This window comes from Carcharhinus amblyrhynchos, chromosome 4 (assembly GCF_965287045.1).
Source record: "Carcharhinus amblyrhynchos chromosome 4, sCarAmb.v2.hapA, whole genome shotgun sequence".
Taxonomy (NCBI): domain Eukaryota; kingdom Metazoa; phylum Chordata; class Chondrichthyes; order Carcharhiniformes; family Carcharhinidae; genus Carcharhinus; species Carcharhinus amblyrhynchos.
In genome coordinates, this window is record NC_137327.1 from 115,491,726 (window position 1) to 115,513,690 (window position 21,965).

Genomic DNA, 21,965 nt, shown 5'->3' on the forward strand with positions numbered 1-21,965 from the left:
CATAAAATCCCTACAGTGCAGAAGAGGCCATTTAGCCCATCGAATCTGCACTGACTCTCTGACAGAGTATTACCCAGTCCCTCTGCCCCACCCTATCCCTGCAACCTAACACATTTACCTTGGCTAATCCCATTTTATCTACACATTTGAGATACCAAGGGGCAATTTAGCATGGTCAATCCACCTAACCTATACATCTTTGGAGTGTGGGAGGAAACTGGAGCACACGGGGGTAATCCACACAGATAAGGCAGACAACGAGCAGACGCCACACAGATAGTCACCCAAAGCTGGAACTGAACCTGGGTCCCAGCACTGAGAGGCAGCAGTGCTAACCACTGTACCGTCTGTGCTGAGGAATGAGGGACCTGGGCCAAGTAAATAAAGATAACATGTTCCCATTAGTGAACGGAATGAGAATAAGGCGGCACAATTTAAGATAAATGGAAGATGCAGCAACAATGATATGAGGAAAAGCCTTTCCACAGAGCAAATAGGATTCTCAGGAGGCTTGACAGGATAGATGCTGAGGCTGTTTCCCCTCGTTGTGGAGTCTAGGACCAGAGGGGCATAATCTCAGAGTAAGGATTTGCCTATTTAATGCAGAGATGAGGAAGAATTTCTTCTCAAGAGGGCATTGAATCTATGGAATTCTTTAACACAGAAAGCGAGAGAGGCTGGGGCTTAGGTATGTTCAAGGTTGAGTCAGTAAAGGAATCAAGGGTAATGGGAATAAGGTGGGAAAGTGGAGTTGAAGATTATCACATCAGTTCAGTCATGATCTCATTGAGGGGTGGAGCAGACTCGATGGGCTGAATGGCCTACTTCTGTTCTGACATCGGTTCTGGAATTCACTGCCTTGCGTGTGATGGAAGCAGATTCAGTCATAGCTTTCAAAAGGCAACTGGATAAGCAGGGCAATTCAGAAAACACAGAGGAGTGGACTAGTTGAGTTGCCCTCGTCTCCCTCTGCTGTAGCTATTCCATGATACTATCAAACTGGATGTAGCAAAGAATTTTTGAAGCCATTTAGGAAATATTCTCCAGTTGTGAGCTTTTGCAATTCAGAAATGTTCAAGAGATGAAGAAAGCTGCACGAAAGAAAGAAACAAACACCTGGACCATTTTGCTGAAATCATCAGAACTGTGTTGACTATTCCCTTGGTTTAAGATCACACTCAGCATGGTCAGTGGAGTTTATAAGAAATTCAGTGTGGTAAAGGATGGTGCATTACCTTTCCCTGTTCAATTGAGAGCCAATGTACACTAGTCAATACCATAACATCTGATAGTTTCAGAAAATGGTCTGAGAAGATTGGGACTGATTCATACTGAGATTAAGGTAATGGACCAATCATTACTGACTTGCAGTATGTTGCAATACTGATTGGGGAAGGAATTTTGGAATTCACACCCCTCTTAAACATCTGGATAAGCTGACTGCATTAGCACCCATCTTCACAGATGTGGAACAGGTTAATCTATTGACATGAATCCAATCAGAAGCGACTCATGTGCAAGTGAGGGTCAGCAAAATGCAAGTCCTTAACTGTGATCCATTCAACCCAAGCAACCAGATCAATCATTTAGAAATCAGTTATTCCGATTTAAATAGTCACCCTAGCTTTAAGAGATGAGTTTACCATCCTTTATCGCTGATGCTCGGTGTAAAGGCACACACTTGAATTATAGGATGATCATCTGCTGAAGAGCAACACAATACTTTGAAGTTAAATCTACGACATAACTGACACATTAACATGTGTTACCCAGGAACAGCCCACTTACTTTTACTAGGAGAGTTCAAGAGTGCTGTTGAGGATGAAGATAGACGCTTGCTCATCTCTGGCTGTGTCTGCTTTGAGAGGTTGGCAGTGGATGTAGAACGTTTATCTACAACTACAGGAAGGAAACAAGATCCAGTATCATTGAGACATAAGTTCAGATACAGCATCAGAAACTGTTTCCATTTTCACCACGCGTGTTTTTGATATATTTTATCCTGAAAGCATATGTTGGATGAGGAAATTTACATTAATTTAACTGAGTTGTATTAGGAACTGAATACATGAATGTTCTTGGCTTGGGTCTGGAGTTTTACACTTTGAAAATTGTCAAATTAGATGCCAAAACCACAGCACAGTGGTTAGCAGCGATGCCTCACAGCACCAGCGACCTGGGTTCAACTCCAGGCTTGGGTGACTATGTGGAGTTTGCACATTCTCCCCGTGCCTGCCTTTCTTTGGGCGCTCTGGTTTCCTCCCACAGTCCAAAGATATGCAGGTTAGGTGACTCGCCATACTAAATTGTCCCTTAGTGTCTCAGGATGTGAAGATTAGGGGGATTAGTAGGACAAATACATGGAGATAGGTCTGGGTGAGATGCTCTTTTGGAGAGTCAGTGCAGACTCGATGGGCCGAATGGCCTACTTCTGCACTGTAGGGACTCTATGATTCTAACTCAATGGAAAATGAGACTTTCACCTTAGACTTAAAAAATCGTTACAACTGGCTTACCATGGTGACTGTTGATAATCCCAGTCACATCAATTTGCCTCAAACCTGTTTATTGTGTCATTTTGCTTACTTCATGTGGAGTTTTATTCCAGGTATAGTATCCCATGCCAGTGGTAGACATACCCAGATTACAGTGCAATCCTGTTCTATAGTGAAGTCCAACCCAATTCCAAACAGTAACATCCAGCCCCCACACCACTTCCAGTTCAGACTGGTTCAACTGTCTTTCACCTTCTCAAGATCTAGAATACCCAACTCCTTTCACGAAGGAGTCTGAGCAGAAGCACTGCATTGGAGTTTGGCTCAAATTCAAAGTGGATCCCCAAAGTGCAAGTATCCCAGAAACTACACTCCTCAATCCACTGTAAAGATGACATCACATTTAATTCTTTAAAATATCATAGTGGGGAGTTCAAGTGGTTAGTGCTACTGCCTCACAGTGCCAGGAGCCCAGGTTCGATTCCCAGCTTGGGTCACTAGCTGTGTGGAGTCTGCACTCCCCCCTCCCCTTGTTTGCGTGGATTTCCTCCGGATGCATCCCAGTCTGAAAGACATGCTGGTTAGGTGCACTGCGCCAAACAGGCACCGGAGTGTGACGACTAGGGGAATTTCATGGTAACTTCACTGCAGTGTTAATGTAAGGCTGACTTGTGACTATTTAATAAGTAAAACTTCAATGTATTAATTTATTGTGACTGGCAGCTCCACAGTTCCAGGTACATCGCTAATGAATGTTTACTGTAATAAAATTCAAACCAGAAAACACGCCGATCACAAAAACAGAAAGTGTGATTTCTAAATGCTCATCAATGCAGCTAACTTCAAAGTGTCTAAACCATGAAGCAGCATCTGTCTGAACTATCTCAAGTGTGAGCATAATTAATGATTTCAGGATAAAATGTCACTTCACAAGTCACGTTTCCAAACCAGGTGCATGCATCCATACCCTGTATTGGGAGGGGGAAGAAAGCAGGTATTACATGCTGGTAGTGCTCGAGATTAGTTTCCCTTTCATATCCAGCTTTAAAAAAAGTTAGTCTGCAACATGAACCAATGCGTTAAAAGTGAATATTAATCTCAGCAAGCATGTATCATAGTTCCAAACCAGAACCATCTTCAGTGGAAGCTTGAGAATCTGAGGAAGGAGGGGGGCAGTCAGACAAATTTAAAGGTGGAGTTAAGGAATGTTCAGGAACACCTAAACAAGAGAGAAATTATAATTTAACAAAAACAATGCAGGTTAATAGATAAATATCAGTGATAGTAAAAACAAGGTGATTAATAATGGCTGGGGAATAATCTGAGGTAAATGCCGATAAAAGAATCAAAACAAAATGAGTCCTGTCTGGTTCCAGCTTCATTTCACACACAATCCCACCAAACTCCACTTCTGTAACACTGCTTAGACCCAAACCTCATCTCCAACGGATCCATACACTCACATTCAGCACTGCCCTACCTCAACCGCATCAATATAACTTCACTGTATTGGTGTTAGAGAAGCTACAATTAGTAAGAGTTGTTCAGTTCTCTCTCATACTGGGAATTAACTCCATGCGTGCTGAATTTGGCAGCAGCGCAAACATATCCCAAGCAGTTCAGGTTCCCTCAGTGGTAGCTTTAAGCTGGCGGCCAAAGATAGTTGTTTGTGTGTTATAATGACAAGGTTTATCAGTCTGTTAAGCTTTGTGACTTTGCCTTTAAGGTAAAATGGTGAAGGGCATGCGGTCTGTTCTGAAGTCTACCTAACAATGGGCTGAGGAGATTTCATTATTCCAGATCAAAGGCAGGCTTAGAGTGTTTTACTGAGATGAAGGTGCAAGGCAATGTCTTTGTATTAGCATGGAAATGGAGTCTTTCAGAAAGTGGACACGGATGGACAGAGTGGTGAAGAAGGCATTCTGCATGCTTGGTTTCATCGGTCAGAACACTGATTCCAGGAGTTGGGACGTCTTGTTAAAGTTGTTCAAGACATTGGTAAGACCACACTTGGAATACTGTATGCAATTTTGGTCACTCTATAATAGAAAGGATATTATCAAACTAGATACAGTGCAGAAAAAATTTACAAGGATGCTACCGGGCCTTGATGAATTGCGTTAGAAAGAGAGGCTGAATAGACTGGGGCTTTTTTCTCTGGAGCGCAGGAGGCTGAGGGGTGACCTTATAGAAGCCTATAAAATAATGAGGAGCATAGACAAGGTAGATAGTCAATACCTTTTCCCAAAGATAGGGGAGTCTAAAACTAGAGGGCATAGTTTAAGGTGAGAGGAGAGAGATACAAAAGTGTCCAGACAGGCAATTTTTTCACACAGTGGGGGGGGGGGTGAGTGTCTAGAACAAGCTGCCAGTGAAGTAGTAGAGACAGATACAACTTTAGCTTTAGAAAGCATTTAGGTAGTTACATGGGTACGATGGGTATAGAGGGATATAGTTCAAATGCGGGCAATTGGGATTTGGTTAGGGGTTTTAAAAAAAAGGGCGGCATGGACAAGTTGGGCCAAAGGGCCTGTTTCCATGCTGTAAACCTCTATGACTATGATTAGAAAGTGTTGAGAATGACAGATTGTGAACTGTTCTGTTTTAAACAGTCAAAATGTTTACTTCCAAAATGAAAGAGAGAAGGGCTCACAAAGATAATTAGCCTTTCTATCTAATATAAGGCCCATGTGCATCACATTGTCATGGGGAAGGATGTAGATGAAGCTATTGTAAATGTCTGGTTACAGGCTTTCCTGGAATATCACTGTTTGCCCAGATCTGGGAGTGAATGAACAGTTGGAGGTCAAATAAAAGTTTGCTCTGTAAGAAAGCTGGCAGGAGATCATTAGGATTAAAAAGAACAAATTTGTGAGTTTCAAACAAGGCTGCAGGAGTCACCTGGCCTGGGCTAGGAGGAGAATCTCTGGGAAAGAAAACTTCATTGTGGAAGACAGTTCTAAGACTGCAGGTTACCAGGTTGAGTAAAGAGTAGTACAGGAATAAACCTTCAGGAGATAAGAATCACTTTAGATCTATGTAAAGGACAGTGCAAAATATACCTGTAAAATGTGCTTTACCAGTTAGACTAAGGGTGCATCCCATTCTGTGGGATGAAGTACAGGTTCCCTCTAAGGATTGTGTTTAGTTAATACCTGCCATGACTGTAGTCTTGGTTATAGTTCACATTTCTTAAAACAACACGTGTCAATTTGAAGAGGAATTTATTTTGGACGGTTACGAGGGGATGATAACAGTTCATTGCGCAGTAATAAGGCCCCCATCCCACCAGCCCTCTTCAAAGCATTGAAGTCCAAAAATTGTTTACAATTCTCCTCCCACCCCACTGCTTTAACCTGCTTCAGCTCCCAGCTCCAACTCACTCACTACCTCTACTCTTCAAACAGGGATGCACCTGCACCTCCCCCATCCCCACCACAACTCTGTCCCATCAGTAATGAGCAATCTTCTACTTCTCGTGTTTAGTCTCTCCCCACACTATTCTGATGAATTATTTTTCATTAATATCTGTAAAAGACTCCTCCCAACACCTTGTGTACTTGCACTACATTTCCCATACACTTGCTCAGTGATAGATACTGTTCTGAAGCCTGACACAATTGAACATTGATGAGTAGAATATCTTTCTGAATACATCTTCAAAACAGGTCGGCATTACAACTGGCAACTGATTCCCACAGATATTTTTTGCTTTGCTGAAGCAGTGTGCCAGCATGCAGCAAGGGTGCATGGCCGCCTGATGGAGTGAAAGGGATTTCAGCAACATTTTATTTAATGATTTAACCAGCTTTCGTCTTGGGCCCCTCCAAATCACAATGGCCCAATCAAAATGAACCACCTCTGTTTTGAATTACGAAAGCTACTAATTATTGAACATTTTTACATAAAATACATTGATGGAACAATTTATTTTTCTTTTTATTTGCAGAGGCCGTTAAGAAACATCACTTCAAGGAGTCTTGTAACCATTTTAGCAACACCACTTAGAAGCATGTGCAGAAGTGGAGATCCCATCCTTGGTTGATGTGATAAAACATTCCAGTGTGCTCTGGAAGGGTTAGGCCACAATCAATAGTAAGCAGAGGTGGAGGGAGTGAGCTACAAGATACAAATGGGGACAATTTCCCAAAGGCTACAATGCAATTTGAAAATGAGAACCACGATCCTGGAGTCAATCTGGTGGGGAACAAGACTCAGACCGTGGAATTGTGTGTCAGCTTGTGTTTGGAGAGGTATGAATCTGGTAAACAGCACTGGAGGAATGGAAGTTGGAAGAAAAGTCTTAAAAATCTAAGTGAAATAGAACATTGTGGTTTCAGATAATTAGGCCCCAGCTGAGTGACAAGCCAGGAAAGGCAATGGGGTCAGTACCGAAACTGTGTAGATGCCCTTGAAAACTGAGAAGAATTGAGTTTATGATAATATCCTGCAGCGCTTTATCACACAGACAGCTGAATGATGCAAGAAACCTAGCTTTAGAAGGATAGAGTCAAGCATCACTGGACCCTACATATGTGGATGTTCTTAAAGGGCAGTTTGGTAAATAATAGTAGAAGGACAAAGGATGGAGTCAGAGGAGACAAGCGACCCAGGATCATTTGTGACTTCAGTAATTATTCTGAATGCACAAAAAAATCAGAAGTGTTTTATACAACTGGTACCCAGTCAGGAAAGAACTGGCGCAATTTTCTTTAGAAATTAGAGGATAATACCTCATCTCTGGTCTTCATGAGGTGACAAAATTTCAGAAAATACTGCTCATTCTTAACTTAAATGACTGTGAATATTTTCCCTTTCCTTAATTCTCCTTTACAGGGAATTTGCCATCATTTATCTTCCTATCACTGGGGGAGAAAAGGTTTTCCTCTAACTTATGAGATTGAGGGGCGACTCGAGCAGAATAACCGAGCTTGCAGTTTTCATTTCATCAAGATGGATTTCACTGGGGCCAAGAATGGGCAAAACCACTCCATTAAAGACGGGTGCATGAGTGATAAACACTTTGTGACTTAAATTCATACATTTTCCATTACTAATCAAATATTCCACTTATGTCTCAAAACCATGAAGTTATTGGCACAACCGGCAGAGACAGCAGATTCTGAGCGAGTGTGGCTAAGTGGCACTTACCATTTGAGCTTTCCTTTTCATTTGCTGAAGCTCCTCCCCAGGACCATCTTTTTTGCCTCTGTTCCAAGCGCTGGCTCCGTTCTAAGGTACGCCTCATCACAGCTTCATAGTGCACCTACCTCCGTACCAAAAATAGGGAAACAGAATTAAAGGTGCACTAGCTGAGAAACTGAAACCCTATTTCTTCTTTCAATTATTTGAAGTTATTTTGAAAGCAATTAAGTCACATCCAAATTGCACAGATGTTTCAGAGATTTTCACTTGCCCAGGAGCACCTTTGCACTTTTCACTTTCCAATACGTTGTTTCTGTTGCTGTATATTAATTTAAAGAACATTTTGATAACATTAGGGTTTCTACCTTTCATCCTTTGGAATACAGGCTAAGGTGAGCTCTGGAAGGTGCTGCTATTTGCTTGCCTACGCTCCCCCACCCCACCTCCCACAGAAGTACCTGAAGTCACTGAGGGAATGTCTATACTCAGCACACATCATTAAATGCTACAAAATCAAGAAAACAGTAAATTAGTAGAAGCAGACTGGAATTTGGAAATTAGGACACGGTGATACAATTTGTTCACTAAAAGTCAAATACAGCAATGAGAAATAACAAACATCTCCTCGACAAAGAGCGTCCTCCCTATACAAAAGATATACCACTCTTGGATTGTAAGAGAGGTGCTCTGTATTTAGATTGAGGCCACTGTAGACTCCACCTTGCAGAATGGCTTTATTGATAGGCTTTACTTTCTGTAGGTATACCTGAAATTACACCCAATTCATTTAAACAGAAGTTCAAAATAAAAGGAGACAGCTTTAAAACTTTAGTGACTATTCTCAGATCTTAAACTAAAAACAACGTTCGATCCCAAAGTAAAACTCACCAGAAATATCATCATTCACAAATTTCAGGAAATTAAAAAATGTGTTCCAGAGATCAACAAAAGCCCCAAAATACATTACCTTGTCTTTTTCATTACTGGGACTTCTAGCAGTGCTATCTTCATTTGGTGGGCTCGAACTGATCACAGGGTTAAAGGCAGATTTCAAGCTAAGGTCATGCAGGGACATTTCATCACTACTTTGGGCAGACAGTTATCTCTCTTAAATATATTACAGGAATGGTACATCATTAACACAAGGAAGATGTTGTATAAGAGATGTATGTTTTTTCTCAGTGTTATAACATGACTTGCATTAGACAAATGCTCTCATAGTAGTATCTGTTCTTTGGTAATGAACAATTTATACTGGTCCACACAACATCCAAAAGCAAAATGCTGTGGATGATGGAAATCCAAGTTAAACACAGGAAATACTCAGCAGGTCTAGCAGCATCTGCTTCAAGAAGACGACCATCATTCCGGTACCTAAGAAAAACCAAGCAGAGTGCCTTAATGACTACTGGTCGGTGGCTCTGATGTCCATCATTATGAACTGCTTTGAAAAGTTAGTCATGGCACAAATCAAATCCAGCCTCCTGGACTATCTGGATCCACTACAGTTTGTCTACTGCCACAACAGGTCCACAGCAGATGCCATCTCCCTGGCCTTGCACTCAATCCTGGAACACCTAGATAACAAGGGCACCTACGTCAGACTCCTATTTGTTGATTATACCTCAGCCTTCAACACTATCATTCCCAAAAAATCATCTCCAAACTCCGTGGCGTGGGCCTCAACACCTCCTTCTGCGACTGGATTCTGAACTTCCTAACTCTCAGACCACAATCAGTAAGGATAGGCAACAGTACCTCCTCCACAATCATTCTCAACACCAGTACCCCACCAGGCTGTGTCCTCAGTTCCCTACTATACTCCTTATACACTTAAGATTGCGCGGCCAAATTCCCCTCCAATTCGATTTTCAAGTTTGCTGACGACACTACTGTAGTGGGTTGGATCTCAAACAATGATGAGACAGAGTACAGGAATGAGATAGAGAATCTGGTGAACTGGTGCGGCAGCAATAATCTGTCCCTCAATGTCAACAAGACAAAGGAGATCGTCATCAACTTCAGGAAGTGTAAAGAAAATATGCTCCAGTCTACATCAATGGGGACGAAGTAAAAAGCTGCAAGTTTTTAGGTGTCTAGATCACCAACAACCTGTCCTGATTCCCCCCATGCCGACACTATAGTTAAGAAAGCCCACAACCCTCTATTTTCTCAGAAGACTAAGGAAATTTGGTATGTCAGCTACGACTCTCACCAACTTTCACAGATACACCATAGAAAGCATTCTTTCTGGTTATATAATAGCTTGATATGGCTCCTGCTCTGCCCAAGATTGCAAGGAACTACAAAAGGTTGTGAATGTAGCCCAATCCATCACGTAAACCAGCCTCCCATCCTTTGACTCGGTCTACACTTTCTGCTGCCTTGGCAGAAACAGCAGGAAGTGGATATAAAATGAAGGTCTCTCTCGATCTTGACAGCAAATTGCAACCTAACTCAAACAAGCACCCCTAATGTAAATGTCTATCTTTCATCCGTCTCCAGCCATTATTTCTTTGTTCTCTGAAATGGGACAGTCACTCAGAGGGAGGGCAAGCACAGAAAATAAAGGAAGAGAAAGTGACAAGTAGACCTGATGTTTCATTGAATAGGAAGGTCAATAATAGATCAACCAGGGCATGCAGTGACCCTCACCCTCAGTGGGCTTTATACAGCATACACAATCTACAGTTCATACTCTGGCATCAGTGGTGAAAAACATAACAGAAAGGAACTCAGAACATTCTTGATCTATGGATTGATGGATCTATGGAGTGTGTGCGCGTGTGTGTGCGTGCGTGTCATGGTTAGCATTCCCTCAGAACGGTTCAGGGCAGCAAAGTGGCTGCTTACAGCCAAGCATCATTGTGAGTTATCATTCAACAAGCATTGATTACTGTCTCAATATCGGAAGCTGAATCATCATCATGTTTACTCCTTTTAAAAGGAAATTTGGAGAACATAATGTATGACTAAACTCAGGTAGTGGGGCACAAGGAGGGAAAACTAGTAATGCCAGCTTGTATTGTAAGCATAGGGTTAGTAGAAGCTGTCAGTCTTAAAGTTATAATGTGGAGGTGCCAGTGTTGGACTGGGGTAGACACAGTAAGAAGTCTCACAACAACAGGTTAAAATCCAACAGATTTATTTGGTAGCGCATCTATATATTTCCTGCTTGTGAACCTAACTCTCCACTCACCTGATGTAGGGGCAGTGAGGAAAGCTCATGCTACCAAATAAACCTATTGGACTTTAAGCTGGTGTTGTAAGACTTCCTACTGTTTCAAAGTTCACTGAGGGCTTTGAAGATGCAGTTTTCCTAGTGGGTATGTAGTAAGCTGTGAGGGGAGGCTGGGTTGAGCTTCTCTCTATTTCATCGATTGCTGACAATGTCCAATATCATACCCTGCACACACACCTAGCACAGTCTGACTAATCTGCTGCGATACAGGCAAAGCATTTAATGGCAGCTTCCCCCCTCGTAAGACGATGGTTTGTGCATTGGCGCTCAACTTGATGTCAGAAGCTCTACATTGGTATGGCAGGCTCTGCCACAGGGAAGGGGCACAATTCACTAGCTTCTGTTTTCTCTGCGTCCTCTGGTATGTTCTATACCCTTTTAAAATTTATCACAACATAGGCTTTTATTAACACAACATAGGCTTTTATTAACACTACAAAGAAGTTACTGCGAAAATCCCTGAATCACCACACTGCAACGCCTGTTCAGGTACATCGACGGAGAATTTAGCATGGCCAATCCACCTAACCAGCACATCTTTCGTACTGTGGGAGGAAACTGGAGCACCCAGAGGAAACCCACACAGAACAGAAAGAACGTGCAAACTCCGCACAGACAGTGACACAAACTGGGAATCGAACCCGGGTAACTGGCACAGTGAGGCAGCAGTACCAACCACTGTGCTGCCTGTTTCTGTTAGCAACAATATACAAAAGCTCTTAACTCTCTGGAAATAAGTTACTGTTAAAGGCATGTGCAATGAGGCGTAGGGTAGCACAACTGTTCTGTTACCAGACTAATAATTCAGCGACGTGAGGTTACATCCTAGCAAGGTAGCTGGAGTTAATTCAGGCCATTAATTCAATAAATCTCCAGGGGAGAGGATTGTTGTGAAAACAACAGAGATCCGTGGATAGGTTTATGGATGAAAAGGGATTGGTTTAGGTTAGAGGGTCATTGTTTTTTAACTGGTCGGCGCAACATCGTGGGCCGAAGGGCCTGTTCTGCGCTGTAATGTTCTATGTTCTAAAACTCATGTGGGTTTCCTTTAGGGAAGGAAATCTGCCGTCCTTACCTGGTCTGGCCTACATGTCGCTCCAGAGCCACAACAATGTGGTTAACTCTTAACTGCCTCTGAAATGGCCGAGTAACCCTCTCAGCTCCAGCAATTCAAGGTGGCAGTTTATCATCAATATTCACAATTGGAGATGGACAATAAACGATGGCCTTGCCAGTAACGCCCATGACCATGTATGAATTAGTGATTTAATTAAACATTTAGTCTATTTTTGAAGGATTCGTTATAACTAATGTTTTATAGCAGAGGAATCTCAAGATCCTCAGCCACAGATTGGACAGTCTGTGAGATATGACACTAACTGACCTTCTCCTCCTCCTGTTTCTGTTTCCGTTTCTCTTCCACTGCAACTCTCTTCTGCTGCTCCTTCTGCTTTTGTTCTTCCAGCTTCCTCTGACGTTCTTCCACTTGTTTCTCATACTGAAGCCGTGCTTTCTTTTCTTTTTCTAGTAACTGAAATTCTCTAGCAGCTGATAGTAAAAACACAAAGAAATGAAAAAATATTAGTGCGACATCATTACTAACAAGATCCTTTCATTGTTCTACATGTTATACTGATAACCCCATCCATTCATCTCTGAACTCCTCTACTCAGGACTGAAACATATTAAATGTCCCCAAGATCCTCCAGGAGTGCTATTAAAAACAAAACTGTCACCAAGCCATATATGGAGAGATGAGGTCAGATGACCAAAATCTTGATCAAAATAGTAGGTTTTAAGGAATGTCTTCAAGAAGACGGAGGCACAGAGATTTAGGGAGGGTATTCTCCAGTTTAGGACCAAACAGTTGAAGGCAAGGATGGTGGTGATTATAATCAGGGATGCACAAAATGTCAGAATTGGAAGAGCAGAGAGATCTCTGAGAGTTGTGTAGCTGAAGGAGGATGGGGAGAGGGAGGGGCAAGTAGGAGTGAAGTCATGACAGGAACTGAAAATAAGAATGGGAATTTTAAAATTAACACATTGTTGTCATGAAGTCAATACAATTCACTGAGCACAGGTTGTTGAGTGTACCCCCCCGAACATTGTCACCTTGGTATGGTGAAGATGGAAGACTGCTTTGGTGGTCCCAGTTATTGCAGTTTGACATAACAAATTCTAACCACCAACCTATCGAGATCCTGCGGACATCAATGGTGCCCTACGGTCCCCATATTAAACAAAATCATTCACAGGCTGCTGCCAGGGTCCGTTTGCCTGTAGCGATACAGAATTGGTGACGGGGAGGGCTGTGAAGCTGGAAGTCCCCAATCAGGAATCTGTATAACAGATGCATGAAGCTTGTTGGGCACCTGTATAGGGGTCTTGGGCATCAGCACCTCTAACTGAGCTGCCCTCGTCAGCATATCTTTTGCTCACCCCAAATGGGGAGGGGGTCTTAAAATGAGGTTGTGCCACTTTGTCCTGGCCGGGGAATCACACCCTGTGTGGTTTTGTATTTATCCTTCCAGTGGAAGAAGGTGGCAGAACAGACTCGATGGGCCAAATGGCCTATTTCTGTTCCTACGTCTGATGGTAACAAGGACATGTTCAGCACATTTTGTCAACAGGAAGACATCATTTGCATGAGTTTTTTCCACCCCATTTTCTCAATGGTTTCTCTGCAGACATTGGAATCATGGCCAACCTGGCATTAATGAGCCCAGAAGAATGATCTTTCCTTCATTTAGTATGTCAGTAAGGATGTCGTCAAGGCTAGAATAGAACTTAACATTTCATCAAAGTCAAGGGCATAAGTGCAATTTGGAATTGTCAGACTTTTTACTGTGTTTACGCCAGTCCAACGCCGGCATTCCCACATCGCAATCTGGAATGTCAGGGTGACCGTCCATAGAGAAGAACTACAATCCTACCACATGAGCCTCCTTCGAGACCACCTTCTTAGGGAGGGGCAGCTGAAAGAACAAATGAAGATACACCATCCTCCTTAAGGAAAGGCTGGCAGTGATCCTCAAGTCCACGCAGTCGGACTTTGTTATTTGGAATCAGATCTTGGGTGCACTGCTGGAACTCTCCAAAGGTTTAACAACTCAATGACACTTTAATCAACAGCTCAGCCATAACCAATACATCAACATCACCAACATTTATTCCCTTGACTTTGATGAAATGTTAAGTTCTATTCTAGCCTTGACGACATCCTTACTGACATACTAAATGAAGGAAAGATCATTTTTCTGGGCTCATTAATGCCAGGCTGGCCATGATTCCAATGTCTGCAGAGAAACCATTGAGAAAATGGGGTGGAAAAAACTCATGCAAATGATGTCTTCCTGTTGACAAAATGTGCTGAACATGTCCTTGTTACCATCAGACGTAGGAACAGAAATAGGACATTTGGCCCATCGAGTCTGTTCTGCCACCTTCTTCCACTGGAAGGATAAATACAAAACCACACAGGGCATTCTAGATCAAAGCAATGGCACCTCCTGGATTATGTCATTGCTCAAGTCAAAGGGCTAAGTAATGTCTTATCACTTGATCCATGCTGTGGACTCTTGTTTGCTGCTCAGATCATCGATTATAAGACCTGATACAAGTTTTGATGTGCTGGACCTTTGTCTTGATTTTCACCTTCAGATTATTCATGGCATCTTGAGAGCAGATGAAACTTAAAAAAAATTAAAAATAAGAAGTGTATGCTGAAGTTTCCAAGTCTGGGTGATCCCTTTAACATCAGAAAAATCATTTTTAGTGAGGCCTCACATGCAAACCTTGCCAATGGATTTTGCAGTGCAAGAACATTTATGCTATTGTGAGAAAGAATGGGAGATCCCAGCATGAGAGGCAAAGAGAATAAGCAGTGTGAAGAGTACACATACTGTTAAAACTCTGCCTGTCACTGATGTGACGTTCTATTTGTCTAAGTTTTGAAAGAAATACAGTATGAAAGAAAAAGACTGAAACAACAATACCAACAGAATGAATTGCAGAATCACACAGTGCAGAGGAGGCCCTTTGGCCCATCAAGTCTGCACCAGCGCTCAAGAAACACCTGAACTCCCACCTAATCTCATCTATTAGCACTTGGCCCACAGCCCCAAATGTTATGACATGTCAAGTGCTCATCCAGTTAGTCTATAAAGGATGTGAGGCAACTCGCCTCTATCGCTCTCCCAGCCAACGCATTCCAGACCATCACCATATTCTGGGTAAAAAGAACCTGAACCTCCTGCCCCTCAGCCTGAACCTATGCCCCTTTTTTGACTGACCCTTCAATGAAGGGGATCAGCTGTTCCTTATCCACTCTGCCCAATACCCACATAATCTACACCTCAATCAGGGCACCCCTCAGTCTTCTCTGCGCCAACAAAAACAACCCAAGCTTATCCAACTTCTCTTCATAACTTAAATGTTCCATCCTATGTAGCATCAGGCGAATTCTCCTCTACACCTCCTCTAATGCAATCACATCCTTCCTATAATGTGGCAACCAAAACTGCACACAGTACTCTAGCTGCAACCTCACCCAAGTCTAAACAACTCTAAAGTGATCTCTCTGCTTTTGTAATCTATGCTTCAATTGAAGGAGGCAATCGAAGCATAGATTATAAAAGGACTTGGTGGATGATGAATCTGGGGAAGTTGGTCGGGTCACGTTGAGAGCAAATAGGAGGTGGTATTGGGGTTCTCGAGAAACATTAAGGTAGACAGGTCCCCAGAGCCTGATGGCATATACCCCACAATACTGAGAGAGACAAGGGAGGAAATTGCTGGGACCATGACAGAAATCTTTGCATCCTCACTGGCTACTGGGAGGTCCCAGAGGATTGGAGAATAGCCAATGTTGTTTCTTTGTTTAAGAAGGGTAACAAGAATAATCCAAGTATTTACAGGCCAATGAGCCTTCTATCAGTAATAGGGAAATTATTGGAGAGGATTCTTCGAGACAGAATTTATTCCCAATTGGAAATAAATGGATGCATTAGCAAGAGGCAGCATGGTGTTGTGACAGGGAGGTTGTGTCTCACTAACTTGACTGAATTTTGAGAGGAAGTGATGAAGATGATTGATGAGTGTAGGGCAGTGGATGTTGTCTAAATGAACTTCAGTAAGGCCTTTGACAAGGCCCCTCATGGCAGACGGGTACAGAAGGTGATGTTAACATAGAACATAGAACATAGAACACTACAGCACAAACAGGCCCTTCGGCCCACAAGTTGCGCCGACCACATCACCTACCAACCTACAGACCTATCTATAACCCTCAATCTCATTAAACCCCATATACTCATCCAGAAGTCTTTTAAAAGACCCCAGCGAGTTCGCCTCCACCACCACTGACGGCAGCCGATTCCATTCACTCACCACCCTCTGAGTGAAAAACTTACCCCTAACATCACTTCTGAACCTCCCTCCCCGCACCTTAAATCTGTGTCCTCTCGTAGCGACCATTTCAAACCGGGGAAATAGCCTCTGAGAGTCCACCCTATCTATTCCTCTCAACATTTTGTAAACTTCTATCAGGTCGCCTCTCAACCTTCGTCTCTCCAGGGAAAAGAGTCCCAGCTCCCTCAACCTAACTTCATAAGGCATGCCTCCCAGTCCAGGCAACATCCTTGTAAATCTCCTCTGCACCCTTTCAATAGCTTCTACATCTTTCCTATAGTGAGGCGACCAGAACTGCGCACAATACTCCAAATGAGGCCTGACAAGGGTCTTATAAAGTTCCAGCACTACCTCCCGACTCCTAAACTCAATCCCTCGATTAATGAAGGCCAGTACACCATACGCCTTCTTGACCACCTCCTCCACCTGCGAGGCCGATTTAAGAGTCCTGTGGACCCGGACCCCAAGATCCTTCTGCTCCTCAACACTACTCAGACTTCTGCCCTTAATAGTGTACTCGTTCATCCCGTTGGTTCTGCCAAAATGGACGACAACACATTTATCCGCGTTGAAGTCCATCTGCCACTTCTCCGCCCAGTCCTGCATCCTATCTATGTCCTGCTGCAACTTTTGCCATCCTTCCAGATCATCCACAACACCACCGACCTTCGTGTCATCAGCGAACTTACTTACCCATCCCTCCACTTCCTCATCCAGGTCATTTATGAAAATGACAAACAACAAGGGTCCCAGAACAGATCCTTGAGGCACTCCGCTGGTGACTGACCTCCATTCAGAAAAAGCCCCATCCACAACCACTCTCTGCCTTCTGCAGTCAAGCCAGTTCTGGATCCACAAGGCCAAAGGCCCTTGGATCCCATGCCCTCTCACCTTCTCAAGAAGTCTTGCATGGGGGACCTTATCAAACGCCTTGCTGAAGTCCATGTACACTACGTCCACGGCACTTCCTTCGTCAATGTGTTCAGTCACATTATCGAAGAACTCAACTAGGCTTGTAAGGCACGACCTGCCCTTGACAAATCCATGCTGACTATTCCTGATCATGTCAAACCTCTCCAAATGTTCGTAAATCTTGTCCCTCAGAAGCCTCTCCATCAGCTTACCAACCACTGAGGTCAGACTCACCGGTCGGTAATTTCCCGGGCTATCTCTGTTCCCTTTCTTAAAAATAGGAACTACATCCGCAATCCTCCAATCCTCTGGAACCTCTCCCGTCTCCATTGACGACGCAAAGATCATCGCCAGGGGCTCTGCAATCTCTTCCCTCGCCTCCCACAGTATCCTGGGGTACATCCCATCTGGTCCCGGCGACTTATCTACCTTGATAGAATTCAAAAGTTCCAACACATCCTCCTCCTTAATATTCACGTACTCAATCCTTTCCATCTGCTGCAAATCCATAACAAAATCTCCCAGATCGGCTTCCACCGTGAATACTGAGGCGAAGTACTCGTTAAGCACCTCCGCCATTTCTTCTGGTTCCACACAAACCTTTCCCCCCTCACCTTTTATCGGTCCTATCCCTTCTCTTCTTATCCTTTTACCTTTCACATATTTATAGAAGGCCTTGGGATTCTCCTTAATCTTACTCGCCAAGGTCTTCTCATGACCCCTTCTGGCTCTCCTAATTTCCCTTTTAAGTTCCCTCCTACAGTCCTTATACTCCTCAAGATCTTTAACATCTCCTAATTCCCTGAACCTCTTGTACACCTTCCTTTTCTTCCTGACTAGGTTCAACACATCCTTTGTGCACCACGGTTCCCTCGACCCACCAAAACCCCCTCGTCTCATCGGAACGTTGTCATTCAGAGCTCCAGACACACATTCCTTGAATATCTGCCACCTTCCTTCGGTACTTTTCCCTAAGAACGCCTCCTTCCAGTTTATTTGTCCAAGTAACTTCCTGACTTCTTCGTATCTCCCCTTGACAGGACCATAGGTGAGCTGGCAAGATGGATACAGAACTGGCTCAGTCACAGAAGTGAACAGAACTCCCACTCACCTGATGAAGGGGCAGCACTCCAAAAGCTAGTGGTTTTTGCTACCAAATAAACCTGTTGGACTTTAACCTGGTGTCGTGAGACTTCTTACTCAGTCATAGAGGACAGGGGGTAGCAGTGGAAGGGTACATTTCTGAATGGAGGGCTGTAACAAGTGGCATTCCGCAGGGATCAGTGCTGGGACCTTTGCTGTTTGTAATATATACATATAAATGATTTGGAGGAAAATGCAACTGGTTTGATCAGTAAGTTTGCAGACAACACAAAGATTGGTGGATTTGCAGATAGCGATAAGGACCAGAGGATACAGCAGGATATAGGTTGTTGGAGACTTGGGCGGAGAGATGGCAGATGGCGTTTAATCCGTACAAACGTAAGATATAATCCAGAGGACAAATGTACAGAAATTGCAGAATTCTTAAGAGTATTGATAGGCAGAGGGATCTGGGTGCACAGGTCACTCAAAGTGGCAACGCAGGTGAAGAAGGTAGTCAAGAAGGCATACGGCATGCTTGTCTTCATCGGTCAGGCATTGAGTTTAAAAATTAGTAAGATATGTTGCAGCTTTATAGAACCTTAGTTAGGCCGCACTTGGAATAGTGTTCAATTCTGGTCGCCATACTACCAGAAGGATGTGAAAGCTTTGCAGAGGGTACAGAAAGGACTTACCAGGATGTTGCCTGGTACGGATAGCATTAGCTATAAGGAGAGGCTGGAGAAACTTGGTTTGTTCTCACTGGAATGACGGAAGTTGAGGGGCAACCTGATTGAAGTCTACAAGCTTATGAGGGGCACAGATAGAGGGGATAATCAGAAGCTTTTTCCAGGGTGGAAGAGTCAATTACTCAGGGGCATAGGCTTAAGGTGCGAGGGGCAAAGTTTAGAGGGGATGTATGAGGCAAGTTTTTTTTTCCACAAAGGATGACGGGTGCCTGGAATTCACTGCTGGGGGAGGTAATGGAAGCAGATACGATAGTGACTATTAAGGGGCGTCTGGGCAAGTACATGAATAGGATGGGAGTAGAGGGATATAGTCCCCAGAAGGGTAGGGGGTTTTAGTTCAGTTGCGCAGCGTAGTCGGTGCAGGCTTGAAGGGCCGAAGGGCCTGTTCCTGTGCTGTAATTTTCTTTGTTCTTTGCAAATGTCCCATATGCCTTTTTCAACACCCTACCAACAAGCCCTTCCACCATCAGAGATCTGTGAACAAACACGCCAAGATCCCTTTGTTCCACAGAACTTCGTAGTGTCGTGCCATTCATTGAATACTTCCAAAGTATATAACCTCATACCTTTCAGGGTTAAATTCTATCTGCCAGTTAACTGCCTATCTGACCATTCCATCTACATCTTCATATAGCCCAACTCACACAACCTCACAGTTAACCACCAATCCAATCTTTGTATCATCCGCAAACTTTTTAATCCTATCCCCCATCCTAATGTTACACAGATAACCCATCTTTGATTTGATATTGTCACATCTATTAGTATATAGTGAAATGTATTGTTTCTCGTGCACTACACAAAGCATACATACATAAAGGAGGAGAGGACAGAGTGCAGAATACAGTGTTAGTCACAGTTAAGTTGTTGAGAAAAAATTTAAAAGAGAATAGAGTTTTAGAAGCATAGAATGAGAGAAAAAGATAGAATTAGAGGGTATGCTGGGTGCAGTTCGCAAGAAGTTCGCCTCACTCTGGTGCCATCTTGGAATCTTTCTGGATAATGTACATTCTACAAAAGAGTAAATGAGGAAAGACTTGTTGTAGACAAAGCCAGTTTAAAAAACATGTTGGAGAGAAAATAAATCTCTCAGCTGATGTGGGTAGATACTGGTCAACTATCAGATTGTTTTATGAGAGGAATGCCTCTACAGGAAAATTGTTAAAGGTTCTAGAAGAAGGATAAGACATTGGTGAGGATGAATTTAAAGTAGTGTGTGCCGTTTTGGTCACCTAATTACAGGGAGGATATTAATAAGGCTGAAAGAATGCAGAGAAGGTTTACAAGGATGTTGCCAGGACTTGAGAAACTGAGTTACAGAGAAAGGTTGAATAAGTTAGGACTTTGTTCCCTGGAGAGTTGAAGAATGAGGGGAGATTTGATAGAGGTGTATAAAATTATGGTGGGTACAGATAGAGTGAATGCAAGCAGGCTTTTTCCGCTGAGGCTAGGGGAGAAAAAAACTAGAGGATATGGGTTAAGGGTGAAGGGGGAAAGGTTTAAAGGGAATATTAGGGGAGGCTTCTTCACACAAGAGTGGTGGGAGTGTGGAATGAGCTGCCAGATGAAGTGGTAAATGTGGGTTCACTTTTAACATTTAAGAAAAACGTGGGCAGGTACATGGATGAGAGGAGTGTGGAGGGATATGGTCCAGGTGCAGGTCAGTGGGACTCAGCAGAAAAATGGTTCCGCACAGCCAAGAAGGGCCAAAAGTCCTGTTTCTATGCTGTAATGTTCTACGATTCTATGGATGTCTCACTGTGTAGCAGCAGAGTTTGAAATTATTTTGTTCTGTAATTATACATATATCTTTTGTATAAATTGTTTTGTTTTAAAGAAAAGCTCTGTCAGTGTTAAAAATGCAGTTTGCCAAGGTCATGCTTTGGTGAACAGAGAGCAGTTAATGTTCATTGAAACTTGCATTTTAAAGCAAGTTTCCCTCGGTTAAGGAGTTGTTTCTGATCAGTGCAGCACATAGAAACATCGAAGCTAGAAGCAGGAGTAGGCCACTCAGCCCTTCAAACCTGCTCCACCATTCATTTTGGTCATGCCAATATCAAATTCAATATCCTGGTCCCGCCTTACTCCCATATCCCTTTGATCACTTTAGCCCCAAGAGCTATATCTAGTAAAGACAGTTTGATTTCAATAATTATTTACAATTAAGAACAAAGAACAGCACAGCACAGGAACAGGTCCTTTAGCTCTCCAAGCCTGCACCAATCATGATGCCTATCTAAACTAAAACCATACGCGCTTAGAGTCCGTATCCTTCCATTCCCATCCTATTCATCTAGTTGCCCCTTAAATGCCACAATCGTACCTGCTCCTACCAGCTCCCCGGGCAGTGCCTTCCAGACATTCACCAACCTCTGTGTAAAAAACTTGTCTCACACATCTCCTCTTTCCACACACATCTTAAACCTATGTCCCCTGGTACTTGACTCTTCTATCCTACTAAAGAGCATCTGATAATCCACTTTGCCCATGCCCCTCAATCTTGTAGACCTCTATCAGGTCACCCTCAACCTCCATCATTCCAGTGAGAACGAACTGAGTTATCCGACCTCTCCTCACAGCTAATACCCTCCAAACCAGGCAACATCCTGGTAAATCTTTTCTGTACCCTCTCCAGATCCTTCTGGTAGTATAGCGACCAGAATTTTACCATAATATTCCAAATGAGGCTTAACGAAGGTTTTGTACAGCTGCAACATGACCTGCCAATTTTTAAACTCAATGCCCCAACTGATGAAGGAAAGCATGCCATATGCCTTCTTGACCATTTTATCCACCTGCGCTGTCACTTTCAGTGATTGGTGGACATGTATGCCCAGATCTCTCTTAATAATCCTAAGGATTTTATCATTTATTGGATAATTCCTACATGCACTGGACCTTTCAAAATGCATTACCTCACAATTGTCCGGA

General features: G+C 43.1%; 1 protein-coding gene across 7 annotated transcripts in view; it reads right to left on the reverse strand.

The window, feature by feature from the left end:
• Positions 1-21,965, reverse strand: part of map7d3 (MAP7 domain containing 3) — a 90,234-nt gene that overhangs the window by 34,246 nt on the left and 34,023 nt on the right. For 5 of the 7 annotated variants that reach the window (XM_080187781.1, XM_080187780.1, XM_080187778.1 and 2 more), the window contains exons 4-7: positions 12,266-12,429; positions 7,647-7,761; positions 3,622-3,714; positions 1,789-1,899 (exon numbers count right to left, since the gene is read on the reverse strand). In XM_080187781.1, coding sequence (XP_080043907.1) covers positions 1,789-1,899; positions 3,622-3,714; positions 7,647-7,761; positions 12,266-12,429 — 483 coding nt within the window. The remainder of the gene's footprint in view (positions 1-1,788; positions 1,900-3,621; positions 3,715-7,646; positions 7,762-12,265; positions 12,430-21,965) is intronic. The other 2 variants (XM_080187779.1, XM_080187782.1) reach the window with 2 other exon arrangements.